This window comes from Lacerta agilis, chromosome 7 (assembly GCF_009819535.1).
Source record: "Lacerta agilis isolate rLacAgi1 chromosome 7, rLacAgi1.pri, whole genome shotgun sequence".
In the NCBI taxonomy this organism is placed as follows: domain Eukaryota; kingdom Metazoa; phylum Chordata; class Lepidosauria; order Squamata; family Lacertidae; genus Lacerta; species Lacerta agilis.
Window position 1 is genome coordinate 25,687,244 of NC_046318.1, and position 24,671 is coordinate 25,711,914.

Genomic DNA, 24,671 nt, shown 5'->3' on the forward strand with positions numbered 1-24,671 from the left:
GCGCAAAAGCTATTTCTGGCGCCGTGCCATGCCAGAAGTGCACTGGAAATGATGCTCACGCATGTGCACAAGCTATTTCTGGTGCCGCACCGACCTGGAGATGGGCAGCCACCCCACGCCAGTAAGAGCGGGTGGCGGAAGTCATTGGGGGCCGGATAATTGGCTCGCGTGGGCCGTTTGCGGACCACGGGCCTTAGTTTGGAGACCCCTAGTATACACCAACAGCTTAAATTCTTGCAAATATTTAGATGATATCCAACAAAGTCATTTTCAGATTTCAATGGACCTCTGGTATGACTGACATTGCATCACCCTTTAACCTGTCCATGACTTAACTGCTGTGCGGTTTATACATTGTGACTGTAATGTTACGTTTAGAAAGAATAACATGAGCCACAGTGTTGATCAAATCTCCCAAAGCCACAAAATATGGTATAATCTATTGGTAAAAAAAATAAATCCTTATTCTCTCTCTCTCTCTCTCTCTCTCTCTGTGTGTGTGTGTGTGTACACAAATGTTGCCACACCTGAGGCTTAGTATTCAGTATTCTCAAACTGGAATGTTTGTTCTTCATATCCAGTATAAACTTTTCCTGCATCAGTACTATCCTGGCATTTATTCACTGATGCTATATGCTCCTCCTTATCAATTGTCAGAAAATGCTCACCAATCTCACTTGGTTTGCCCATTCCCCAGTCGTCTTGAAGGCTTATCTCTTCACAGACATTCCCTGAAATGCTCTCTGCCAAGGAACAGCTCATAAGATCTTTTGGATCATATAAACTGTCACCGTACTTTGTCACAGGAGGCTTGTAGGCTTCAAGGGACATCTTGGTAGTTGTGGTTATAACAGTTTGCAAAGGCGGGGCTTCCAAAGAGGAATGACTGCTATATCTGCAAGCATATTCTTCACTGTAATGGGGATGATTAACATTGACTTGACTCAATCCATCACCAATCCTTTCTCCGTAGTTAGTTTCAGCTAAGGCCTGTTTTAGTCCATGGTGTTTATGGGTGCCATCAAAGTTCTTTTCATGGGCATTTAGTGAATTTACATGGTATTGAAGTCCATTCAACACAATATGGTCAGCATCCCCTGGAATATCCATTGGATCTTTGTGAAATGTATGCAGACTGGAACTGATGTAACCAGGAAATGAGCATTCATAGCCACAAGTTGGTTTAGATGTATAGATTTTGCGGCTTGGGTGCTTCTGAAGTGGTGATAACACATCCTCTTGAAAGCTGGCTGCATCGTAGGTAATGTTATAAGGTTCTGTATTTTGAAATAAATGGTGAGGCTGAGCTAGGAGTGGCAAGCCAGTATCTGCAATTATGTTGATTTTTTCTGATCCTTCTTCACATCCCAGATGATGAATATAATGAAAGTGACTGCTGTTCTCAAAACACATTCCTGTCTAATGAGAAGATAAATAAAAAGACTTCAGGAGAAATGGCTGCATGCACCAATGAAATATGGTGAATGGCTATTTCAGTTGTTGCCAGTTGTGGTTCAAATTAATTTCGCTCAGGTTTTTCAGATGAAGCATCAGAGATGGCTTCAAATGGCTAGTTGGCATCAGAAACACCTGGAACTAGTGCTGATGTTTTGTACACATATTGGAAACCATAAACATTTGTTGGATAATTTTAATTTTATTGGTTTATATTTATTGGTTTATTTCAAACCTAGGGCACCTCCAGATAGGTATTGTGCTGTGGGTGTATGCAGCAGCAACCCACTGATGGGATTAAAGTGAAATTGTACTGGATTTGAAGTGGGGTATCTGTACCTCCTGCTTCATAAATTATTATGTGATGTTCCTGCATCACTGCCTCCACACTAGCATTGCCTCCCCCCCCCAAATTAGACAACTCCCCAGCCCTTGCAACAGCTTTTGCTAGTGCTACACACACACACACACACACACACACACACACACACACACACACCACTTCCCTGCTTTGCCAAAGGTGAGGAGTGAAGCAGATGGACATAGTGGCTGGGTAGCTGCCTATCTATCCCCACACACTGAAACTCGCAAACACTTATGCTTAGATAAATTTGTTAGTCCTTAAGGTGCCACAAAGCTCTCTATGGTTCTGCAACCTTATAGTTACCTGAAAATCCAGAAGCCTTTTTTTCTGAGATGAATGAGAAGGTGGTGTTTGCTTTTTAAGGGCACTTCTTCTGATCTCCGTTTCTGATTTACTCTCTGGCCTAGGGTGGTCATGTATTCCCTTGGCCTGGAGAAATACGGACACATGAACAATGTTCTTAGTTGCAGGAAACATATGAACAGAGAGACATTGCAACCCATCCATAAACTAGTTAATTTGGAGTGATCTTATAATATGGTATGAAGGTCATTTTCTTCTGTTGAAAGCCATGGTCAGGAGGACTTGTATCAAGAAATTGCTTTTTTAATCTATCTGGAGTTTTGTTAACGTCTGTGGATTGAAGTTTGTATCATTTATAAAAAATGAAGTCAACTTTTGTTGTCCAAGCCTCATTGAAATAAACCAGAGAAACTGATGAAAGTGAGTGTTGGTGGTCTCTCCCGGCTCAGATGGACAGCTTATTTTCACCAGGAGTTGTGCATTCAGGCCTGACTCTGTAGTACCGAGCTGAGATCAGACACCCCCTGTTGAGCCGCAAGCACTTGAGGAAGACCTTTGCTTTCTAGCAGGCACTTTAAGTAAGTTGCATTAGGTCTGTGTGGCTTCTATTGATTTAAACACCAAATTAATTGATTAGTGCATTGTTCTATTGATTGGTTTCTAAACTGCTTTGAGACCATTTACGGTAAAAAGTGATCTATAAATATTGAGAATGAATAAATAAATGAAATAAGTAGTGAATGCTGGATCAAACATAGGAAAGGATCCAGACAGCTGCTTTGGACATGCCAAAGGATTGAGGCATACCCATTGTGCCATATGATAGCAAACTCTTTGAAATGTCCTTCCATTTCAAAAAAGGTTGCCATGGAACCTTGGGGCTACAATTTAGATTCAAAGTCCTTGGGGCATAAATTGTTCATATAATTAATTGGATTCCGGCCACCATGTTTTTGGACCTCGAAATCAGTGGCTTGGGATTATGTCAATATTCAGCATATTAAATAACCAAAAGTTACAAGGCCTGCCATCTTATCACTGCCAGGCTATTGTTGCAGAGCATCAGTGAGTGCAACATAATTAATTTCATTCAAAAGTGCTACAAAAATGAAAAGGGAGAGTACAGGTGATTATCATAAGCAATTCCAGTATGAATTCCTTCTATGTGGTACACATAGACCACAGGTTTTTCCATCCACAAATTCCAAATCACTGAAAAGGAAAAAACATAAGCTGCTCAAAATCCAAAAGAGAACTATTCATATTTTACCTGGAAAAATATTGCCTTGCCTTCATGTCTCCAGAAGTTAGTTACTGGGTAGCCGCTGTGCCCCCGGCAAGGAATTAACTCAAGAGCTGAATTGCAGTTTGGACAAAGTTTTTCTGTGAGACAGAGGGATAATAGGTTAAAGTGATGAACAGAAGGGAAGTCAGATTCAATAATTCTGTATTTAAATCTCCAGGCAGAATACCGTATTTTTCCATGTATAACACGCCCTTGTGTATAAGACGACCCATATTTTTGGGGCACTCCAAATTGAGGAAATGGGGGGAGATTGCCCAGAGTTGTTGAGCTTTCAGATTTTGAACTTTTTTGGGAAGCCGAACATCCGACAGGGCTTCCAGGGCTTCTGAATGGCTGCAGGATCTTCCTGCAGCCAATCAGAAGCCACACTTTGGTTTCCGAATGTTTTGGACGTCAAACAGACTTCCGGAATGCATTCCGTTCGACTTCCAAGGTACGACTGTACTTTTAAAAACACCGAGAAAAGATTTAATGGAGCTGTGTTGAGGCTTGAAATCTCCTGGACTTTTTACAATGCATAAGCACTTTTCATCCAAAAACAGATTCCAAAGCGATACACAAAGAAATTTAAAATGGCAGAAATCTTATAACAAAAAAGCACAATAAAATTAAGAGGAATGAAACCGTCCAACCAGCTAAAAATGCCACCATCTAAAATGCCTCTGCAAATAAGAAGACTTTAACTGGGCATCAATAATGTTATAGCATGGATGCCAGGTGTACCTCCCTGGGGATGCCATTCGACTGAACTCTCTGCTGTAAATTCCACAAGGGTCCCCTATGGCTCCCAAATCAGAGCAAGATGGTACAGCCATTGGGTGGATTCCCCCATTACAATTCTCTCACTTTGCTGCTTTTGGCGAGCCTTGTCGCAAATGGCAGGCCGGAGCTGCAGCTTGGCCCCATCCAACAGGGTGCAGTTCCTGGCACATGCCACCACACCGAGGCAGGACTTCTTGAGGATTTGGCAGTTGTGGTTGTTGGTGTTGCGCATGGCCCACCCGCTGAGGTGGCGCTGTGCGTTTTTATCCTCGTTGGAGTAGATGAACCGCAAATAGCCATCGGGCCACTCCTGGAAGGAATCAAAGTGCTTGGGCTCCTGCAACAGCGGCAAAGGGATAAGAGAAAGAGGAATGGATGGAGGCTATATTAGCAAAGCATCTCATTAAGATGACAACCAGTCTGGGCCTTTATCATTTTCACACACACACACACACAAATATGTATTAACAAAATAATGCAAGCAGCGGCTCAAATGCACATGTGAAGATCCACCATGACAGCAACTTCCCAAAAGGCATCCATGTCCAGTTCAGCTCCACACTTAGATCCCAAATTAAAGCTGCAAGTCTGCACATTCCATTGAAATCAGTTAGATTTATAGTTGTGGGCATGTAATTGTGCAAATGTCACAGGCTCAAGCAGCTAATGCAGTTTCCTTGTGACCTTATTGGTAATGAACAATGCAATTCTCCTCTATGGGCTTTATTATTCAAGATACATACACACACACACAGAGATGTGGGAAAGATGGAGGGCACAACGAGAAGGGGACGACAGAGGATGAGATGGTTGGACAGTGTTCTCGAAGCGACTAGCATGAGTTTGGCTAAACTGCGGGAGGCAGTGAAAGATAGGTGTGCCTGGTGTGCTCTGGTCCATGGGGTCACGAAGAGTCGGACATGACTGAACGACTGAACAACAACAAATATATAATGGGCTTCAGTGGAGAATATTTTTAAATAGAAATGAGCAGCTACCGGTAATATAACTCCACTGGCACAAGCACACGCATATAAAATATCATTTTGTAGACCTCTCCTGTTTTAAATTTTCAGGGGTGCTTTGCTCCCCTTCTCTTCTTCTGGAGCAAATATCCAGCTGGATCTACAAAATAAGAGGGAGAACAAGAACAGAAACACCTCTGCACCACTCTTAGCAGTTCTCTATAAATCAGCCACCATACCATTATTCCTTGTTTGCTGTTGCAGGAGCATCCTACAAAGATACAGTGTAGTTGGGGGTGTGCTTTGTTGGGGTGTACAGGGTCATCCTATACACACCAACTCAAGAAAAAGCCCCAATGAGCTCAGTAAGACTGAATTTCAAGTGTGTTTTGCAGCCTTAGAAAACTAGCCCACAAATTCATTCAAGTAGGTTTTTTCCAAACCTCCCTCCTTGAACTGTACCTGTGGTAACTTTGGGTCATTGATATCCCAGGTTAACTTCATCCCATAGGAGCAGGTGTAGTCTGAGTCCTTTGACATATTAACCATGGATCTAGGTGAATAATATAACAAAAAAGATACAGCAAAAGGTAAAGATTAATCTGGAGATAAAGATTAACCTTAAACTGTAAAGAAGGCCAGAATTACATTATATTTACGTTATTTTTTTATTTAACAAAATTTATATATTCCTTAATCGTCAAAACCTCTAAGCTGTTTACCTAACACATAAAATATGCATTAAAGGCAGGTGTTAAAATTAGCCTTCTTTTTTTCAAAATAAATGCAGCAGTTAAAAAAAACCACTAGAAACTAAAACGTCCTATTAAAATACACATCATTTTTAGACATCGGGGCACACTTGCTTAAATAAATGTTTAGCAGTGGTAGAGAAGGTGCCTGTCTAATGACAATGGGCAGGGGGGTGCTGCCAAACTGAAGGAAGGAAATCCTTGCAAGTGAGGAATGAACATTATGCAGCACTTGAAAAATGTCCCACATATCTAAGTGGTTGAGCAGGCATCTATGGAGTAAGGCAGTGTTTTTCAACCTTTTTTGGGCAAAGGCACACTTGTTTCATGAAAAAAATCACGAGGCACACCACCATTAGAAAATGTTAAAAAAATTAACTCTGTGCCTATATTGACTATATATAAAGTAATTCTCTTGAATTTTTCAATTTTTCCCACGGCACACCAGGCAACATCTCGCGGCACACTAGTGTGCCGCGGAACAGTGGTTGAAAAACACTGGAGTAAGGTGATCCTCATGCCCCAGCTAAGAGGAGGGGAGGGGAATATAAGAGAATCATGCAATTCCTAAGGCCAGGAAGCGAGTTCATGGTTGATGAGGGAGCTGCTATAGATGATGTCTGCTCCCAGTTCACCATTCTCACCCACAGCCCAACAGTCCAGGACAGCTTCTGTGGAGTGGCTGTTAAAGGGCTGCAGTCTCCAAATCCCTACTCAACCACGAAGCTCCTTGAGTGTCTCGGGGCCAGTTTATATTTATCAGACTCGTCTACCTCACAAGACTGCTATTTGCAGCTGGTGGGAGAAATCATATGAGCAGGCCGCCTGGGCTCCTTGGAGGAGAGGCAGACATAAATAAATACCCCAGCACCTCCCTTTTTAAGGTGCCTATGTCTCTACAGTGTTGGCAAAAGAGAACAAACAGAAAGGTATGAAGGTGAGGATGAGAGAGAGAGACGTCAAGGACAGGAGAGGGAGCCAAGGGTGCTACACAACCTGCCATAAACAGCGGCGTCCTCGCCTTTGCGTTTGACCGCTGTCCGTCTCTTGTGGTGCTGAAATGAGCCCGCTGTTGCCCTTACCCTCTCGAGCTCCGCTTCTGATCTGCTGCTCACTCCGGGAAGGAGATCTTTTTTGTCCCCAACCTTCACCCTCCCACATAGCTGTCCTCCGAGGTGTTAAAAGCACGTGGGGGAGGGAGGGCGACTCCTCCTTCTCCTTCAGCCCCGGAGCTGAAGGCGCAGGAATCCAGTATTCTCCGCCCTGCACACACAAAAATTAATTCAAAACAAAACAAAACAAAACAATCAAGCCCCTCAATAGGGTGCCGATCCCCAAGCGAGCAAAGGTGTCCTCTAAATGGGAGGCTGCAATGCGAAATCCGCTTACTCAGAAGTCCGTTTGCCTGACTGCAGTTCAGTAACAACTACTACTACTACTACTACAATAACTTATAATTTATGATTATTATCATTACGCATTTCGGCATTTTAGCACTCTCTTCGGCCAAAAACAGCTTCCAAATTGCACTCCACAAAACCGCGTTGAGCTTCAGGATCGACTCAGAACTTCTGAATGGATTTCCAGCGCTGAGTGGATTTTAACCTAGCTGCGCGCTCAACTTTAAGAGGGTGTATAGTTATCTAAGTAGTGCTTAGGCTAGCCAAACTGGCGCCCTCCAGATGTTTTGGACTATAACTCCAGATGTTTTGGATGGTGATGGGAGTTGCGGTCCAAAACATCTGAGGGGCACCAGGTTGAGCAAAAGCTGAAGTACAGGAAATCTTAATTGGAGGTTTTTAAACCAAGGTTGGCTGGCCATCTGTCTGGGATTCTTTAGCTGAGATTCCTGCATTGCAGGGGGTTGGACCAGATGAGGTCGCTTCCTTGAGGTCCCTTCCAACTCTACAATTCTATTATTCACTGTCCCTGAAATGTTTAGATACAAAGGAGCTTAACAACTACAACGAAGGCAGCTGGAGCTGGAAGTGACCAAGTGCAATCCGAACCATGTCTGCTTAGAAGTAAATCCTGTTGAATGACATGGGACGTACTCCCAGGCAGGTAAGTGGAGAAAGGACTGCAGCCTGAATTAGAGAACAAGAATTAGACTACACACCATGTTGGTTCTCTCATATCGAGTGGTGGAAAACCGGAAGGCTTTGCAAAGTTGTTGTTTGATATCCTTTGCAACAACTCGAGGCAAGCTCCCTCTAATATTCTAATGTTAATTCTGCAATGTGACAAAATTCCATCACACCGGTGGCGGCAGGCAGGGAGGGAGAGGGGAGCCATTTCTGCACGCTGACAACGAAAAGTATTGTTTCATAACGATTTTGCATTTTCCCTATAATGTTAGTAGCTTTTAAACCGATAGGCAGGTAACACATTTTTGAGTTAATTAAACAAATCTCTGCTCTGTTCTAAGATACAAAAGCCTAGACTCCTGAATACACTGAATACTTTCCTGCCTTTTCTGTTTTTCACTTTCGATTTTGGGTTTTATTCGCCGATACCATCCTGAACCTGAAGACATTTAAGCCAGCTTGCTGGCACGTAAAACGACGATCCAACACACAATTACCTGGAAGTAAATCTAATAGAACTTACCTTTGAGGAGACACGTTAAATAAAGTCAGCGTTTGATGCTCAGCATTGTGCAGGGCACTGGCTGCGATCGTATCCGATGAACACTTACGTGGCAGGTAACGTAGGCGTTATTAATTTCAGCCGTCCAGATTTGCTAAAATACCCTAAAAACTTTACACGCTTCTGGGGTATTTTAGCAAACCTGCAGGGCTGAAATAACGCATTTATTCCGCCACAGTCTCGATCCCTAACCACACTTGCTAGGGGGTGAGCCCCAATGAAGAAAATGGGATCTACCCCCGAGGGGGAAAAACTCGCGCAGGATTCCGCTACCGCGCATTCTCAAAAGCAGAGGACGCGGCTGAGTACAATCAGCGGACTTGGTTCTGCCTAGCACAAACCTCTTGGAAAAGGATCGTTCTGTTAATAAAATATATCACGGGGTATATTCTGCCTTTTATATATATTTTTGATTTTTGTCCCCGTAACAAGCATTCTAAATAAACTCAGCGTAATAGTTGTGACAGAGTTTGTTCTAAAATTATGCACTGCTAGGATCTATTTTGTTGTGGCCGATAATAAAAGAAATCGCCTCCCCTCGACCGTTTGGCAAATATATGACGCGAAACTTTATAGATTTTTGTTCTCCAATAAAAATAATAAAATGCCAGTTATTTTATTTGCGGATTACTGGAACGAGAATCATATTGACAATGTTCTTCCTTTGTCTTTACTTCCCTCGCTTTGCCTTACATTCTTTCAATTTTTTGTGACCAGGAGTTATCATAATGCTAGACCCGATTTGTGAATGTATGTTTTTATTTTGTTGTTTTTATTTCACTGGCCGCTTTTCCATCTGTCTGTCTATCTGTTTAAAACATGAATAAAATAAAGGCGGGGCCTCCCTCCAATGACCCTGGAGGCATGTTTTCTGAAACACGTTCCTAAACATCTTTTAAACCATAGATTCTTGTTTGTTTAATGCTAACCTCCAAAGTTATTGTGAAGCAAAACTAAATAAGTGGCACCTGTTGAACTGGTCATGACGCATCCACAACACCGTTTTACATGAGCCGGTTGGTATTCAACTAAGTTTTACTCAAGAGTCAGAGTAGACTCGTTGACATTAATGAACATGCATAAAACTTAGTTGAATACCATCCATTATAGCTACTCTGTAAAAGAGCAGCCCTATACTTCAGTGTAGTTTGCTCCAAGGTAAACGGGTATAGGATTGCTAAAACTAAAAAGCTTATGTTCCACTCACAAGATGGCTATAATGGGCGAAAAATCCGGTTGTGATAGGCTTATTTTTTGGCAGGATCCTAAGGTCTCCAACACAATGGGACTTCCTTTTGAGCAGACAAATTTAGACTTGCCCTATAAACTGCGTTCTTGGTAGTGGTGCCGTGTGTGTGTAAGGGAGAGATCGCAGGTGGCTATGTAGCGCCACAATTTCTTACAAGGGAGTATGGAATTCCAATTTTCCTTTGTGGTTGGAGATTTTAATCTGCCTTGAATACAGAAAACATTAGCCATTTGGGCTTCAATCATATATAGGCACACCTTCACTTAGGAGCGTCATTAAATCCAGTAGGTCTGCGTAAACGTACTGCAAAATCCCTTCTGCGTTTGCAACACCTCCGCCGAAGTGACCCTTTAAATCCACTCGATAAATTCTGTAGGCTCGTCTTCCAGGCAGAATGAAAGGCGCACAACTCTTTCGGGACTCAACGATCCCGCTTCCTTCCTCTCTCTTTTAAGTCGGGGACAGAAGTAATACTTCCTACTTCGGCACCGGATTGCAACCGTGGCGCGGAACTCCATCTCTTCTCGTTCCTCCTACTTACAAAATAATGTCCCCAATCCCCATCCTAAACGCATAATTGATAAACCAATCCTAGGGACATATGCGCAGCAGGGAATAAAATTCTCCCTGCACCCCCGGAATCAATTCCTACTAAGAAGGGATTCAAAGCTTTTCTTTCAGGAAATCGCCTCTTAAAGTAACCCCTCCGAGGCTCCGACTCAGGGTGTGGGGGGGGAGTGGATCGGACTCCGAGCGCGCTCAGCCACCCCACCCTCAATTCACGCCCTTGGGCGCAGGTGGCAGTAGCAGCTGCGCGTGGAACGCGCGTCAGGTGCTGCCCGAACGCTTATTAAGGCCGCGCTTGGCGCGCGCGCCGCCCTTTCCTGGAAGATTTGGAGCCGAGCCGGCCATGCAGGATCAGGTCGGTGGGCCGCTTGCAGGCCCGGGGGAGGGGCTCTGTTGACTGGCGCAAAGACTGGTTCTCCAGCATAGTGCCCATGACCGTTGGGGTGGCAAGCCTGCTGTGGGCTTTTGTTTGGAGAGTGTGCCCCATGGGGCCCTCCCCGTGGGGCAGCCTTCCCAAGTACACATGCGTCTGATTAGGCGTGACCTGAGAATAACTCATGCATAGGGCCACCTTGCAAAACGCTCAAGGTGGGGGGGGGGGGTTACCCAATGAGCCTCAAAGGTCTTTTTTTCTGGGATTTTGGCTGACTTTTTCTTGGCTGCAAATGGGTGGTGATTTTATTTTTATTTGCTGGGGACACATTGAAAATCTATGCCCTATCTTTTAATCAAATACTACCAGGAGCGGCTTATACCAGATGAAATACCCAGCTGTCCCATGTGGGTTACAGCAGCCACCATGGGGAACACCAGTTGCTGGAAACCACAGGAGTGGAGTGAGCTCCTGTACTCTGGTCCTGTTTGTGGGCTTCCCATTGATGCTTTTCTTATGTTCACTTAAAAACAATTCTGGCACAAGTTCACTGATGCTCTGTCTTGAGGACATCTCCAGTATTTATTTATTTATTTATTTATTTATTTATTTTGCAGTGATCAACATAAGTAAAGTACTGGAATTACAGGGGTGGGTGGGGACGCATTGTGGAGAGGGCCATTGCCTCTACCTTTCCTAATGCTCTTGGGGTGGGGGCCTAGTGGGGAAAATTGGTGAGTATGAGCAGCTGGGCAAGTGGGCTTCCATTAAGGGACCCTCTGCCATTTCTGCCCACAATTTGAGCTCTGGGTAGATATTTCTAATCAAAATCTGTATGTTTGAAATTATTGTGTGTCTGCCCCCCCCCCCCCTGTATAGGAAGAAGAGAGTAGAGAAAATGATGGTGACATGCTGGACAGATCTGAATACTATGTAAATATCACCATGTGCACAACATTGTTCAGTCGGCTTAAAATCAGATGTCTTTGTTTTAGAGACTCTCATCTTTTCAGCATATTGAGGGCCAAATGAGCCCCAGCAGCAGAAGCTCACACAAGACTTCCACCATTGTCCTCCCCACACACTCTTTCAAATTGGCTTGTGTGTGTTTTAGGAGAAGCGCCAGAGAAGAGTGTGGGGAAAGGAGAGCAAGCTAAAATGCTTGTGCTGATGGACCCATTTCCATAGTGCTGTGTTGAATTCCTCCCTCTGTTTTCAAAGTTGGTATGGACCAAGAAGTGACTAGATCAGGGGTCAGCAAACCTTTTCAGCAGGGGGCCAGTCCGCTGTCCCTCAGACCTTGTGGGGGGCCGGACTATATATATTTGTTGTTCAGTCGTTTAGTCGTGTCCGACTCTTCGTGACCCCATGGACCAGAGCACGCCAGGCACGCTTATCTTTCACTGCCTCCTGCAGTTTGGCCAAACTCATGTTAGTAGCTTCGAGAACACTGTCCAACCATCTCGTCCTCGGTCGCCCCCTTCTCCTTGTGCCCTCCACCTTCCCCAACAGCAGGGACTTTTCTAGGGAGTCTTCTCTTCTCATGAGGTGGCCAAAGTACTGGAGCCTCAGCTTCAGGATCTGTCCTTCCAGTGAGCACTCAGGGCCGATTTCTTTAAGGATGGATAAGTTTGATCTTCTTGCAGTCCATGGGACTCTCAAGAGTCTCCTCCAGCACCATAATTCAAAAGCATCAATTCTTCGGTGATCAGCCTTCTTGATGGTCCAGCTCTCACTTCCGTACATTACTACTGGGAAAACCATAGCTTTAACTATACGGACCTTTGTCGGCAAGGTGATGTCTTTGCTTTTTAAGATGCTGTCTAGGTTTGTCATTGCTTTTCTCCCAAGAAGCAGGCGTCTTCTAATTTCGTGACTGCTGTCACCATCTGCAGTGATCATGGAACCCAAGAAAGTAAAATCTCTCACTGCCTCCATTTCTTCCCCTTCTATTTGCCAGGAGGTGATGGGACCAGTGGCCATGATCTTAGTTTTTTTGATGTTGAGCTTCAGACCATATTTTGCGCTCTCCTCTTTCACCCTCATTAAAAGGTTCTTTAATTCCTCCTCACTTTCTGCCATCAACGTTGTGTCATCAGCATATCTGAGGTTGTTGATATTTCTTCTGGCAATCTTAATTCCGGCTTGGGATTCATCCAGTCCATACTTTCGCATGATGAATTCTGCATATAAGTTAAATAAGCAGGGAGACAATATACAGCCTTGTCGTACTCCTTTCCCAATTTTGAACCAATCAGTTGTTCCATATCCAGTTCTAACTGTAGCTTCTTGTCCCACATAGAGATTTCTCAGGAGACAAATGAGGTGATCCGGCACTCCCATTTCTTTAAGAACTTGCCATAGTTTGCTGTGGTTGACACAGTCAAATGCTTTTGCGTAGTCAATGAAGCAGAAGTAGATGTTTTTCTGGAACTCTCTAGCTTTCTCCATAATCCAGCGCATGTTCACAATTTGGTCTCTGGTTCCTCTGCCCCTTCGAAATCCAGCTTGCACTTCTGGGAGTTCTCGGTCCACATACTGCTTAAGCCTGCCTTGTAGAATTTTAAGCATAACCTTGCTAGCGTGTGAAATGAGCGTAATTGTGCGGTAGTTGGGGCATTCTTTGGCACTGCCCTTCTTTGGGATTGGGATGTAGACTGATCTTCTCCAGTCCTCTGGCCACTGCTGTGTTTTCCAAACTTGCTGGCATATTGAATGTAGCACCTTAACAGCATCATCCTTTAAAATTTTAAATAATTCAGCTGGAATATCATCACTTCCACTGGCCTTGTTGTTAGCAGTGCTTTCTAAGGCCCATTTGACTTCACTCTCCAGGATGTCTGGCTCAAGGTCAGCAACCACACTACCTAGGGTGTACGAGACCTCCATATCTTTCTGATATACACATATATATATATGGAATGAACGAATTCCTATGCCCCATAAATAACCCAGAGATGCATTTTAAATAAAAGCACACATTCTGCTCATGTAAAAACACCAGGCAGGGCCCACAAATAACCCAGAGATGCATTTTACATAAAAGGACACATTCTACTCATGTAAAAACATGCTGATTCCCAGACTGTCCGCGGGCCAGATTTAGAAGGCGATTGGGCTGGATCTGGCCTATGGGCTTTAGTTTGCCTACCCATGAGCTAGATGATCAATGGTGAGAAAGCTAATCTGTCCATAATTGAGAGGCTACAAGTTTTTCAATATGTTGCTTCTGCATGTTTTTTTCTAGCTAGAGTCATTACTTTGTGATGCCTTCAAGGGAAAAGGATTTCAGAAAATAAAAGAAATAATCCAAGGAAATGATATTTATCCTCAGAAATACAGCAAGCAACTATTAAACCAACTGGACAAAGTTCTAAAAAAGGCAAGTAGGAAAAGGAGCCATTGCTTCAGCTGCAATTCTGTAGCTTCTTTCTGAGGAGTAAGCCCCACTGAACTCAATGAGGCTCACTTCTGAGTAGACATTTATAGGACTGCGCTGTTAATCTCTTAAAATTCAGTCCTTTGAATTGCTTGTTTATGCAGTAATGCAGGATTTCCCTCCATCCTAGGAACTGGACAAAAATGAGTTCACAAATGTATCCCTATTGTTGAAGTGCATTCAGCAGTATTGTAGAAGTGATCCTCGAAATGGTGTAAATTTGCTTCTTCAGGAGGGATTGATAGCAAAGATAAGTAACCCTATGCGTGAATGGCTGTTTAAGTGCTATGCTATGTATAAACCATACTAATGCTCCATGAAACAGAAATGTCCTTGTTCTAAGAACTGGTGATCTTAGCCAAAAGCTGACCAAACCAAACTTCTAAATAGCCCTTCTTTCCGTTGGGAATTAGTTATCTTCCCCCCGCCCCGCCAAAAAACATTTTTTTTTTAAAAAAAATTGCAGTCAGTTTGTTTGACCTCATTTTGTTACTTGTAGACAAGGATTGCAATCTTCCTTTTTTGTTTTGTTTTATGCAGCTAGGCATGGCTCAGTGAAGATTTGTGTTATTTCATTGAAAGAAGAGATCTGTTTCATAAATTGGGAATAACCCACATAAGACGGGCAGGCAATATCCATGGGCAGCTTCTATCTTGCTCTTCATCCCTCCCTGTATAATAAAAACACTCGTGGGTCCTTGTACCTGTGTAATTGTCTTCTTTCTCCTAGTTGCATTTCTGTAGGTAGAAAACTAGCTTTGAGACATTCCTTTGACTTTGCTTGTGTGCGTCTTGTTTGTTTTACATAGTCACTTGGTTTGAAAGAACCAGAGAATTTCTGAGTCTGATAGAACCAAGTGAAAGTACATTGTTGGTCCAGCTTGTTGAAGACTTCTTCGACACTGCCTTGGTAAGTGCACAGAGACAACCGTGCTGTGTTGCGGCCTTTTGGCAACCATATTTGTGTGCCATGAAGCGGCTGGTTATGAACCCCACAAATCTCTAGGGGAGCATGTGGCCTGCCGGAATTTGTCAGACTCCAAATCCCATGAGTCCCAGCCAGCATGGCCAAAGGTCAGGGATGGTGGGAGCTGTAGTCCAACAACATCTGGAGGAACAAGTTCCCCAGCTCAGTGGTAAGCTAATGCTTTCCTTGTATGTTTATAATGGACTGTATGGATGCAGCTTTGTGCTACACTAGAACATCATGGTAATGTGGAAAGCCATCCTGTGAACCTGTTAAAATGCAAAGATGTATGTGGGTGTTGTGCAGACCCTCCAAGTGTTCCTGTTTTCCAGGGACAGTCCTGGATTTACAGAAGCCGTACCAGTTTCTGATTTAATTCCAGATTGTCCCACTTTTCCTTAAGATGTCCTTATTTCAAACAGAGAAATATTGAAGGGTATGGAGTTTTGTGACCCCCCCCCCCAGCCAAAGAGATAAGTAACAAAGAACCATTAGAAGGCATCTGTATATATCGGGACTTTAAAAAAAAGTTTATGTTTTTATATACTTTGGAAGCCGCCCAGAGTGGCTGGGGTTACCCCATCAGATGTGCAGGGTATAACAACAACAACAACAACAACAATAATTAATAATAATTATGGAATACGATGTCCCTTTCTTTATTGGAGAAATGTTGGAGGGTGTGGTTGTGCAAGCTAAGGCTGATTTTGATAAATGCTCCCAGTGACCAACTGGAAAATGGAAGTTGTGCTTCCGGGCTTTCAGTGCCCTATGTGCCTGCAGGAACATTATGTTCACTTCCCATATGGTTCAGCTGCATTGTGTAGCCAGTGTGGTGTAGTGGTTAAGAAGAGCGGTAGACTTGTAATCTGGTGAACCGGGTTTGTGTCTCCGCTCCTCCACATGCAGCTGCTGGGTGACCTTGGGCTAGTCACACTTCTTTGAAGTCTCTCAGCCCCACTCACCTCACAGAGTGTTTGTTGTGGGGGAGGAAGGGAAAGGAGAATGTTAGCTGCTTTGAGACTCCTTCGGGTAGTGATAATGCGGGATATCAAATGCAAACTCTTCCTCCTCTTCTAGCAAGTAACCACGCCAGCGCCACAGGGTGGCAATGCTAGTGAGGCCAGCAGCCATGACATCTGAGCAACAAATGTGGGGTGCTGCTTCAGATTTTCCTGTGAAGACCCAACCATGCAATTTTTGCTGGAAGCTATGTTGTTCAAAGTGCATAGCAGTTGGCCCTAACTTGTCGTCATACTATGTAACATTTTTACAAAACCTGCATGGGAAAATGGGAATGTAGAAAATCTGTACATGGTTGAAATGCACTGCATGAATGACCATGATAATAATTCAGGACGAGTCTAATTTTGAAATAAAACTCAGCGTTGAGGAGCGGAAACTTGTTCTGTTTGAACCTGGCGGGTATTACGGTTAAGCACACTTTACAATGCTGTGATATATTAGTGCTGGTGTGTTAAGTTTTATAAACTGGGCAGTATTTTGGATGTGCTGTATTTTGATGCATGCCAATAAGGTATTAACTTTGAGTTATATCCATTCTGTTTCTCTTCCCATCCCCACAACATCTTGCTTTCAGATTATTGGCAAAAGCAACACTGAAGGTCAGTCGCTAAATACCTTTAAGTATCTGATGATGATTTATTACATTTATTCATTGCCTTGTACAGAACAGTCTTGAGGCAATATGTCAAAGGACAAATGCAAAAGTTACATTTTTAAAAAGAAGTGGTTTTAAGTAGAATTTATGGCTGTTAAATGCATACGATTTGTAACTACAATACTGTACTATGCATACCTCTCCAGGAGTAAGTGCAATTGAACACATTGAGATTTACTACTGAATGAACATGCAATGTTTTTGTTGGGCTTTCTTTCTAAATTATTTTGAGTCCTTGAGGAGAATAGGAGTAAACAAAAGAAGTGAGGCTGCCAGGTTTATTTAGACTGAATTAGACAACCAATTAATACATTGGATCAGTGGTTCCCAATTAGCTAAGTACTGAGGAGCCCCTGTTTTTCAAAAGCCATGGGCTCCCTAATTTGGACAATTTTGATATCTCTATGGTAGTTTTTGTTATGTGAATGGTGCCATGGACCTCCTGGTGTCTGCAGACCAGCAAATGGAAACCGCTGCTTAGATCATTCTAGTGGGTCCCCTCCAGTTAATCAGACCAAGAGATTAGGATACTGTACTGTTGTCTGTTTTTTGATGCTTTGTTTCTGATGCTTTGCTGTAGTAAGGAATTGGAATGGGCGACACACTAGAAATGGATTTTCCTTCTGTTGTCTTCCATATTGCGAAAGTCGCACACACCTCAGTAATGCACAAATATTTTTAATTGACTAAAAAGCAAATTATTGATCAGCTAAAAATTATCTAGTCTGTGTACAGCTCTAGTAAAAATGCAGTAGATATTTAAACTTCTGCAATGAGGGAGCGAAAAGCAAACCTCTTGTACAATATTACAAAAAGCAGGTCACACTGATTTGGGAAGATTGCTATTCCAATAAGAGAGACTGTGGCACTGCTTTGAAACTTAGAAGTCGTTCCCTGTCTAACTGGTAACAAATGTGTGTTTCTCTCCCAACTTCTCTGTTATAGGGGGAAAGCAGTTGCTGGAGTCTTTCATACCATATTTGGGACATCTAGCTGTTGATTCTCATGTGAGCTGTTTCCTTCGACAGGAGGTCAGTTTCAAACAAGGAGTATGTGGTATGATTTCTATGAAGTAAAACAAAGTCGTGAGTCAGTTACTTACTCTTGTCTTCCTACATTTCCTACACTTATCAAAGGCTTTGAGAACCTTAAACACTCTGCTGGATAACACCGGAAAAGAGGAGAAAAAGAGGTTTGCCGGGTCTGAAGAGATGTGTCTGCTTACGTAAGTAGCTTTGTAACATGTGGGCTTGATCCTTGTGTGTCTTCTGTGCTCTGTTAGGTGCTAGGAAGGAATCTTTCCCCTCTTTTGTACTTAACAGAAAGTTTGATTTTTTTTGCTGAAGTAAATGAGGAGACGTTTGCATCCAATAATGTCTTGCATTAGTGCAGTGTGGCTAGCCTATGTGGTCTTGCAGCTGTTTTTGGACTACAACTCCCATTATCCCTGACTCGACTAGCCGAAACCCACCACTGGCTACCTAAGAACATAAGACTAGTCTGTTGGACCAGGCGTATGGCCCATCTAGTCCAGTTTTCACAGTGGCCAACCAGATGCCCAGTGTGGGGAAAGCAGAACATGAGCACAGGAGCACTCCATAAATAGTCCTGCTTCAGTTACTGCTGGGAAACATATGGAGACAGTTTTAAGTTTTTGTATACCGCAGCACTGCACTTGTAGTTGAAGATCCATATGACTGTTCGAGTGAAGAACTTCCTTTTATGAATGGTGCATTTGAATATTAGGGAGAAAGGCATTTGGTTGCTGTGGCCCTAAATTGCTACGTTGCTCCGAAAAGATTAAATTGGACAGTCTCGGCAAAAGTTCCCTTTCAGTCCACTCCTATTATGCATGTTTTGTTTCTCAGTTTTGACTGTTCATACCTTACATCTAAATATTTAATCCCCAATGATTTCTCTCTCTAAGGCTTCAAGCTCATTAATGGGTTATGTCGTTTCAGGAAAGAACTTGCAAAAGCAATTCTGGATGTTGGTGGTAAGAAAAACTTAGCATCTTGGTCAGGGCTGGGAAAAGTCCAGGTACCCGTTTTGACGAGGCCTTAGAAATCTGATGCTAAAACCCAAGAATACGGAAACTCCTGTGTAGAGTGGTGCTTCTCAACTGATGTTAGCTGTGAAACTAAGCTGCTGCCTAGGAATTGAGTGAAGCCACCCACATGTTGTCGGGGTTTGGGTGCTGGAGCTCCTCGTGCACGGCCTTGGACTGGTTATGCACGAGGCACCAGTTGCGGGGAAAGCGGCCAGCGTTCCGCGTGCTTTTGAGCACGGTCGCCGGCCAAGCCTCACAGTCTGAAGGATGATGAGTAAGCCAATTGAAGACTCTGGTGGTGTGTGAGTTCCTAATTGCCTTCTTTAATGAAAAGTTGCCTCGTGAAATAAAATATATACCCTGACTCTGAATAGGCGGACCAAATTAAAGAAATTAAAAATTTTACTTTACTCCCCCCTTTAACCCCAAAGGAAGACAGACACCGGTTGTATCTTTAGTGGCTTCGGCAGAACCCGCGTAGGCTCGTCCCCTAAGCTAAGTTCCCCTAAGCTTAAAGACCCTGCGCGCCCAATCTTCCGCGAGGCTAACTAAATAAACTAAAACCGAAATATCTTCCGCGGGCCTAACCCTAGGCTAACCTAAAAGAAAACCTAACTAAAACTAAAACCGAATGATCTTCCGCGATCTAACTCTAACTAAAGAAAAACCCATCCAACCCATCCAGCCCGCTCCTAGTCCCTTAAACTAAACTTGACTTCAACTAAAACCCAACTAAAAGAACATGAACGAAATCCTCTAAAAGAACGTGCGGTCTCGTGCCTAAGCGGGGTGCCTCTGCCTTTTATTAGGGAACAAACGTGACATCATCATTAGTACTTTAACCAATAAAATCACTGTTACTGCCCTCCAAAAAGGCGGGAAGCAAGTTTAACGCTCATTAACAACTTTGAACATGACCGGATCTACAAAATAAAGGCGGATTAATCTCATAAGTGAACCACACTATTCATTCATGCTTTCACTTTCGCTTTTAGGCGCAATTATACTAAAAGTAGACCTTGAAAAACTTATAAAATAACCAAATAAATATGAATCCATGGCGGATCCGTGAAACGTATTCCGACATATCATCTTTCTTTTTTTGTTTTAAATTAAATTAATTTTGATTTAGTTATATAAAAAAAATAGAGATATCATAAGTATTTATCTGACATAAACATTACCATTTGTTTTGATATATAACTTGACATGAAAGGGCAGAGCATCAACAGTGCCAACAGTGTCCACATCAAAACTGTGATATAAACACCAGTAACACTATCAACATCCACCCCCTTCATAAGAGGAAATACTTGTACAATAATGTAGCAATAAAGTCATGAAAATAACAAACCACTAGCCGAACATAAAAAGTGATCGATCCGATACACTGTAAACCTTTAAGGCATATATAAATACTTCAATATGTAGTGTAATACAACAAATCATCTCATAAGTATGTATACTTTCGCGTGCAGCGTAAAACAACAAATTACTCCCCAAACACAAGAGAGGACCTGATGCAGGTCCAAAATTAAAAATAACGGATAATGACTGCTCAAACATAAGAGAGGTCCCGATCCGGGACCCAAAATTAAAATATAACTAGAGCTGGGGCTACATGGCCTACCCAGACCCCTCCCCCATTTTTTTTAATATTTTATTTGGAAACTAAGGAAAATGGATAAGGAAACATAAAAGGTGTGTGGCACTGAGGCTACAGAATCGAGGGAACTTTAGATTCTGGACTTACCACAGCGACCACAGGTAACGGGGAACTAGGGTCCGATTCCAGAAAGGGGATTTAAGGCACCTAAGTACAAGTGGTTTGCGCCACAAGAGGGGATTTAAGCTACCTATATAAAGGTGTCCCAGCCAGGATGAGGATTTAAACCATCTACGCAAGGGTTTCCAGCGAAACGAGATGGGAATTAAACCAAACTACATAAAGGTCTCCCATGAACAGCAGGAAACAAGGTGAAGGGAAAAGCTGGGAACCTGGTTTACTGCCAAAGGTAGCATATAGAGGGGGATTTTTTCAAAGAAAAAGGGGTACCAAGAGGGTAGGACACCACCAGACTTGACATATATATCTTGAACAAATCCGAGAATGACCAATACTTTGACCAAAGGAAGTCATTTCAAATAAAGTATATAAATGTTACCACATTTTGAATTACAACTTTTGCAAGCACAACGAGGAGATTTAGGATCATTGAAATAAAACATATATGCATGAATATGTCTATGACTAGAACTGCACAAAGACAATGTTTTTAACCTTACATAAACATTTCCATATCATCAAAATTGTGACGCTCTAAATGGAAACCATTTCAGAAAAGCTTTGCATATATAAACATCCATATCATTAATTATCAAGCTATAAGGAAAACACATGTAACATGCGAGGCGGATATTTCAAGAAGCATACAAAGGTAAATATGCAATTTTTACAAGTACAATATAAAGTACAAGACAGGTTCAGAACTGCAAAATGGTGTTGGAGAGGAGGATGAAGACGATGAATGAGTTGCCGGTCGTCTTCTTCTCCGACTACACACGACCATGTAGAAGAAATAGTCCTGGAACTCAGGAAAAGTTCGTGGAGCTCAGGAAAGTACTGAAACATTGAGTTCTGAAGAACCAACAATACCTGTAGAAGAAAGGAGGTTAAGCAAGCAAATCAAGGTGATCTGCTAGTGAATGCAGGTAAGAGAATAACTGGAACAAATCTAGGTAGCCAGGAACCAAAGGCCACCCAGAGGCAAACAAAAGGCATAGGTTGAGGATTTTTGAAGAGTTGCTGCATTTGACACGAAGTTGAGAAGTTAGCGAGTAGCTAACAACCAGAGTTAGACATCACGGCTTGCGATGAAAAGGGAGCATCGGATTTCACGCAAAGTTTGTCCAGCGTGTCTTCTAGAGAGGAATGAATGTTGAACGCACAAACAGGCGTGAGAGGTAAGGGTTTTTTCCACAGAAGCAAGGACAGTCCTCCGCCGAGAGGATTAAGCAACAAGGGGCTGTCGTTGAAAATGCAGGCTGGCAAGTACCACGCAGGGCTACATGACTTGACTTTCAGGTGAAGAGTTCCTTGCGGAAGACCGTACTTCTGAGCACAAGGAGGAACCGTCTGAAGAGCCTGTAGTAGAGTCCTTGGTTGATGCAGGAAAAGATACTCCAAAAGAATACCTGGGGAGGTGCGGAGCATATTTGCAATCAGGTAGAGAGCAACAGAAAGCAGGTGAAAAGGGTTTGCGGTTTTGGTTGGAAACAGGTATGCTGCAAGAAGTGATGGCAGCAATCTGTAGACACGGTGAGTGCCATTCAAAACCAGCCAACAGAATGCCCATGCGAAAGACAGCACGGAACATAGCAAGGAACGTCCCATGGTTGGCGATTGGATCACTAAGACAAGGGAAAGTTTCAGCGGCGTGAGAGTGCTTGAAGATGCTGCTGAACAGAACTTGTAGACAGGAGAATTCACCTTACCAAGCAGTGAAACTTTCCAGGAGAACTTTGCAATAGGCTTACTGCAAAGGACAGTGTTGAGACTATCAAGGGAACGCTCTAAGGTCAATGACTGTGGAGCTTTATCCATGAGGTACTGACGGAGAGTAAAGGGTTGCATGCGATTCTGGTGTAGTAGCTCTTTGATTAGGGCCTCTGCTGCAGCGAGCTTTTCTGACGTCAGCGCCCATTGGTCGACCCATACAGGGGGTCCTTCCTTCCATGTGAGTGGAAGAGCATGTACTGGCGCTGATGCAAAGGCCCACATCAAAAATGCGTATGGATAACAGTTCTTGCTTTAGACAATAAGTCTCTACCCCAAAGGGTGATAGGCACATCCATAACAAGTGGACGGAGCTGCACCATGGAGCCTGAGTCTGACTGGAAGGTAATCGGATGTACGCTCTGGTGGGCGGGTTCGAAACCTCCGACTCCGAAGACTTCCTGGGTGACAGTCGTTGCCCACTGGTCAGGCCAATCTTTTCTGGCGATCACTGTAACATCTGCGCCTGTATCAAGAAGACCCTTGATCTTTCGTCCACCCATTTCTAAGACGAGATGAGGGCGTTCTTCTGTAATCTTGATTAGCGCCATTGCTGCCTGAGGAGGCAAAGAGTCTACAGGAGCTGTAGGCGTAGAAGTAAGCAAATAAAGTCTGGCAATTTCTAAACCTTTTGTTAGGACACAAGGAACAGTTGAAAATCCTGGAATCAGCAATTGCGATGAATCTGTGATTCGAACTAGGCCTGCAGTCAGTGTGACTGTGGCAGGGAGGCGATCCATCCTAGGCAGGATAAGGCAAATTGAAGTGTCTGGGAATGGACCACGAATGGATGTTGGCAATTGCTGAGCAAACCATGGATTTGAAAAGTAACAGTCCTCTGTTAAGAAGAGTGGTATACCTGGGACAGAAGATTCTTCTTGTTCTTCGTTGGCAGTGTTTGAAGACATCTTTTTGGCTTCGGGTTTTTTGCACTGCTGAAGTTGGCAACTCTGAAGCTGCTTGGCGTTGAGTTGGCAAACCTGAGGTTCTTCCGTTGGTGAGAGTTGCTGATGCTGTCGAACCTGTTGGCATTCAGTCAGTTGTGCATCAAACTGGCAGGATGGAACTTCTTCTTTGACACAAGGCAGTTGAAGTTGTTGTTCATGATAATTATTTGATTGTGGCGGGCTGAGCTTAAAAGCTGGAGGTGACACAAAGGTGTGGACATTGTTAACTGGAGTGATGTTTAAGCTTCCACAAGAGGGAGCTGTCTCACTCACTTGCATTCTTTGGCCACATGGAAAGTGATCATCAGCTGGGCTGCTACCTGGATATTGCTGTTTCATCAAGGGCAAATGTCCTTCAATGACAGATTGACCTTGACTCAAAGGTGAGTAAAGCTCAGGTGCTGTGAGGTTGACCTCAGTAGAATGTTTTCTCAACGTTGAAGGCAATTCTGCGATCAAAGACTTGACTGTGATTGCTTGTTGTGAAGCAGGGGTTACATCAGCAGGAACTGAAGGGCGGTCAGCAGAAGGTGAACTGAATGCTGTGTTCTCTACTGGAACCCTTTGAATAGGTAAGGCAGATGATGAAACCTCTGGAACCTGAATGTTTGATGAGGTCACATCTTTTCTCTGGACATCTGAAGAGTAGATATCTCTCTGGATCACTCTTTTTTCCTGATGACCTGGATAAGGAGTAGCGTTGTTCACCTTTCTGGGACGATTGACCTTCATGATGTTCTTGAACTTGCACCCTATTGTTTTACCGGGGCCGGGGCGCGGCCCGCAGAACCGTTTCCCTGAACTGGAGATGAGGTAGGTGATGTATTTTGTGGATTCAAACGACAATCGTTCGCCCAATGAAATCCTTTCTGACAGATGGGACATCTCTCTGGCGGCTTGGCAGAAGGCCTTGGCGTTGTTGTGCACTGCGACCGGAAATGCCCATCGCCTCCACACCCATAGCACTTCTTGACTGGCGTAGAGCTGTCTTGACGTGGCATCTGTACCGCAGCTGCCAAGAGCTGTGCTTTGTAGGAGTGGGTACCGACATTCTGGCAGACGCGTAGCATCTCAGTCAATGTGGCATCTGGACGAGCTGCAACTGCTGTTAGGGCATTCTTGCAGTCATCATTGGCATTTTCAAAGGCAAGTTGTTTTGTCAGCATGTTTCTGGCATGACGATCTTCTATCTGGCGTTCCACTGCAACAATCAGGCGATCCACAAAGTCCCCATAAGGCTCCTTTGGACCTTGCCTAACTGCAGCGAATCCTGATACTGAGCTAGC

At 43.5% G+C, this 24,671-nt stretch overlaps 2 protein-coding genes across 2 annotated transcripts in view; one reads left to right on the top strand and one right to left on the bottom strand.

Annotated features, from left to right (window-relative positions):
• Positions 1-231: 231 nt before the first annotated feature.
• GCM2 (glial cells missing transcription factor 2) lies at positions 232-10,190 on the bottom strand. Its single transcript, XM_033154042.1, has 6 exons — positions 10,063-10,190; positions 5,618-5,708; positions 4,275-4,527; positions 3,393-3,505; positions 2,123-2,248; positions 232-1,419 (listed from the first exon to the last, which is right to left on the bottom strand). Exons 2-6 carry the CDS (start codon positions 5,702-5,704, stop codon positions 535-537), a joined length of 1,464 nt encoding a protein of 487 aa, XP_033009933.1. The 5' UTR covers positions 5,705-5,708; positions 10,063-10,190; the 3' UTR covers positions 232-534.
• Positions 10,191-10,712: 522 nt separating this feature from the next.
• Positions 10,713-24,671, top strand: part of SYCP2L (synaptonemal complex protein 2 like) — a 29,399-nt gene continuing 15,440 nt past the window's right edge. The window contains exons 1-9 of the mRNA XM_033154651.1: positions 10,713-10,727; positions 11,625-11,678; positions 13,993-14,127; positions 14,315-14,438; positions 14,994-15,094; positions 16,752-16,776; positions 17,778-17,863; positions 17,969-18,057; positions 18,794-18,828. Coding sequence (XP_033010542.1) covers positions 10,716-10,727; positions 11,625-11,678; positions 13,993-14,127; positions 14,315-14,438; positions 14,994-15,094; positions 16,752-16,776; positions 17,778-17,863; positions 17,969-18,057; positions 18,794-18,828 — 661 coding nt within the window. The 5' untranslated portion in view covers positions 10,713-10,715. The remainder of the gene's footprint in view (positions 10,728-11,624; positions 11,679-13,992; positions 14,128-14,314; positions 14,439-14,993; positions 15,095-16,751; positions 16,777-17,777; positions 17,864-17,968; positions 18,058-18,793; positions 18,829-24,671) is intronic.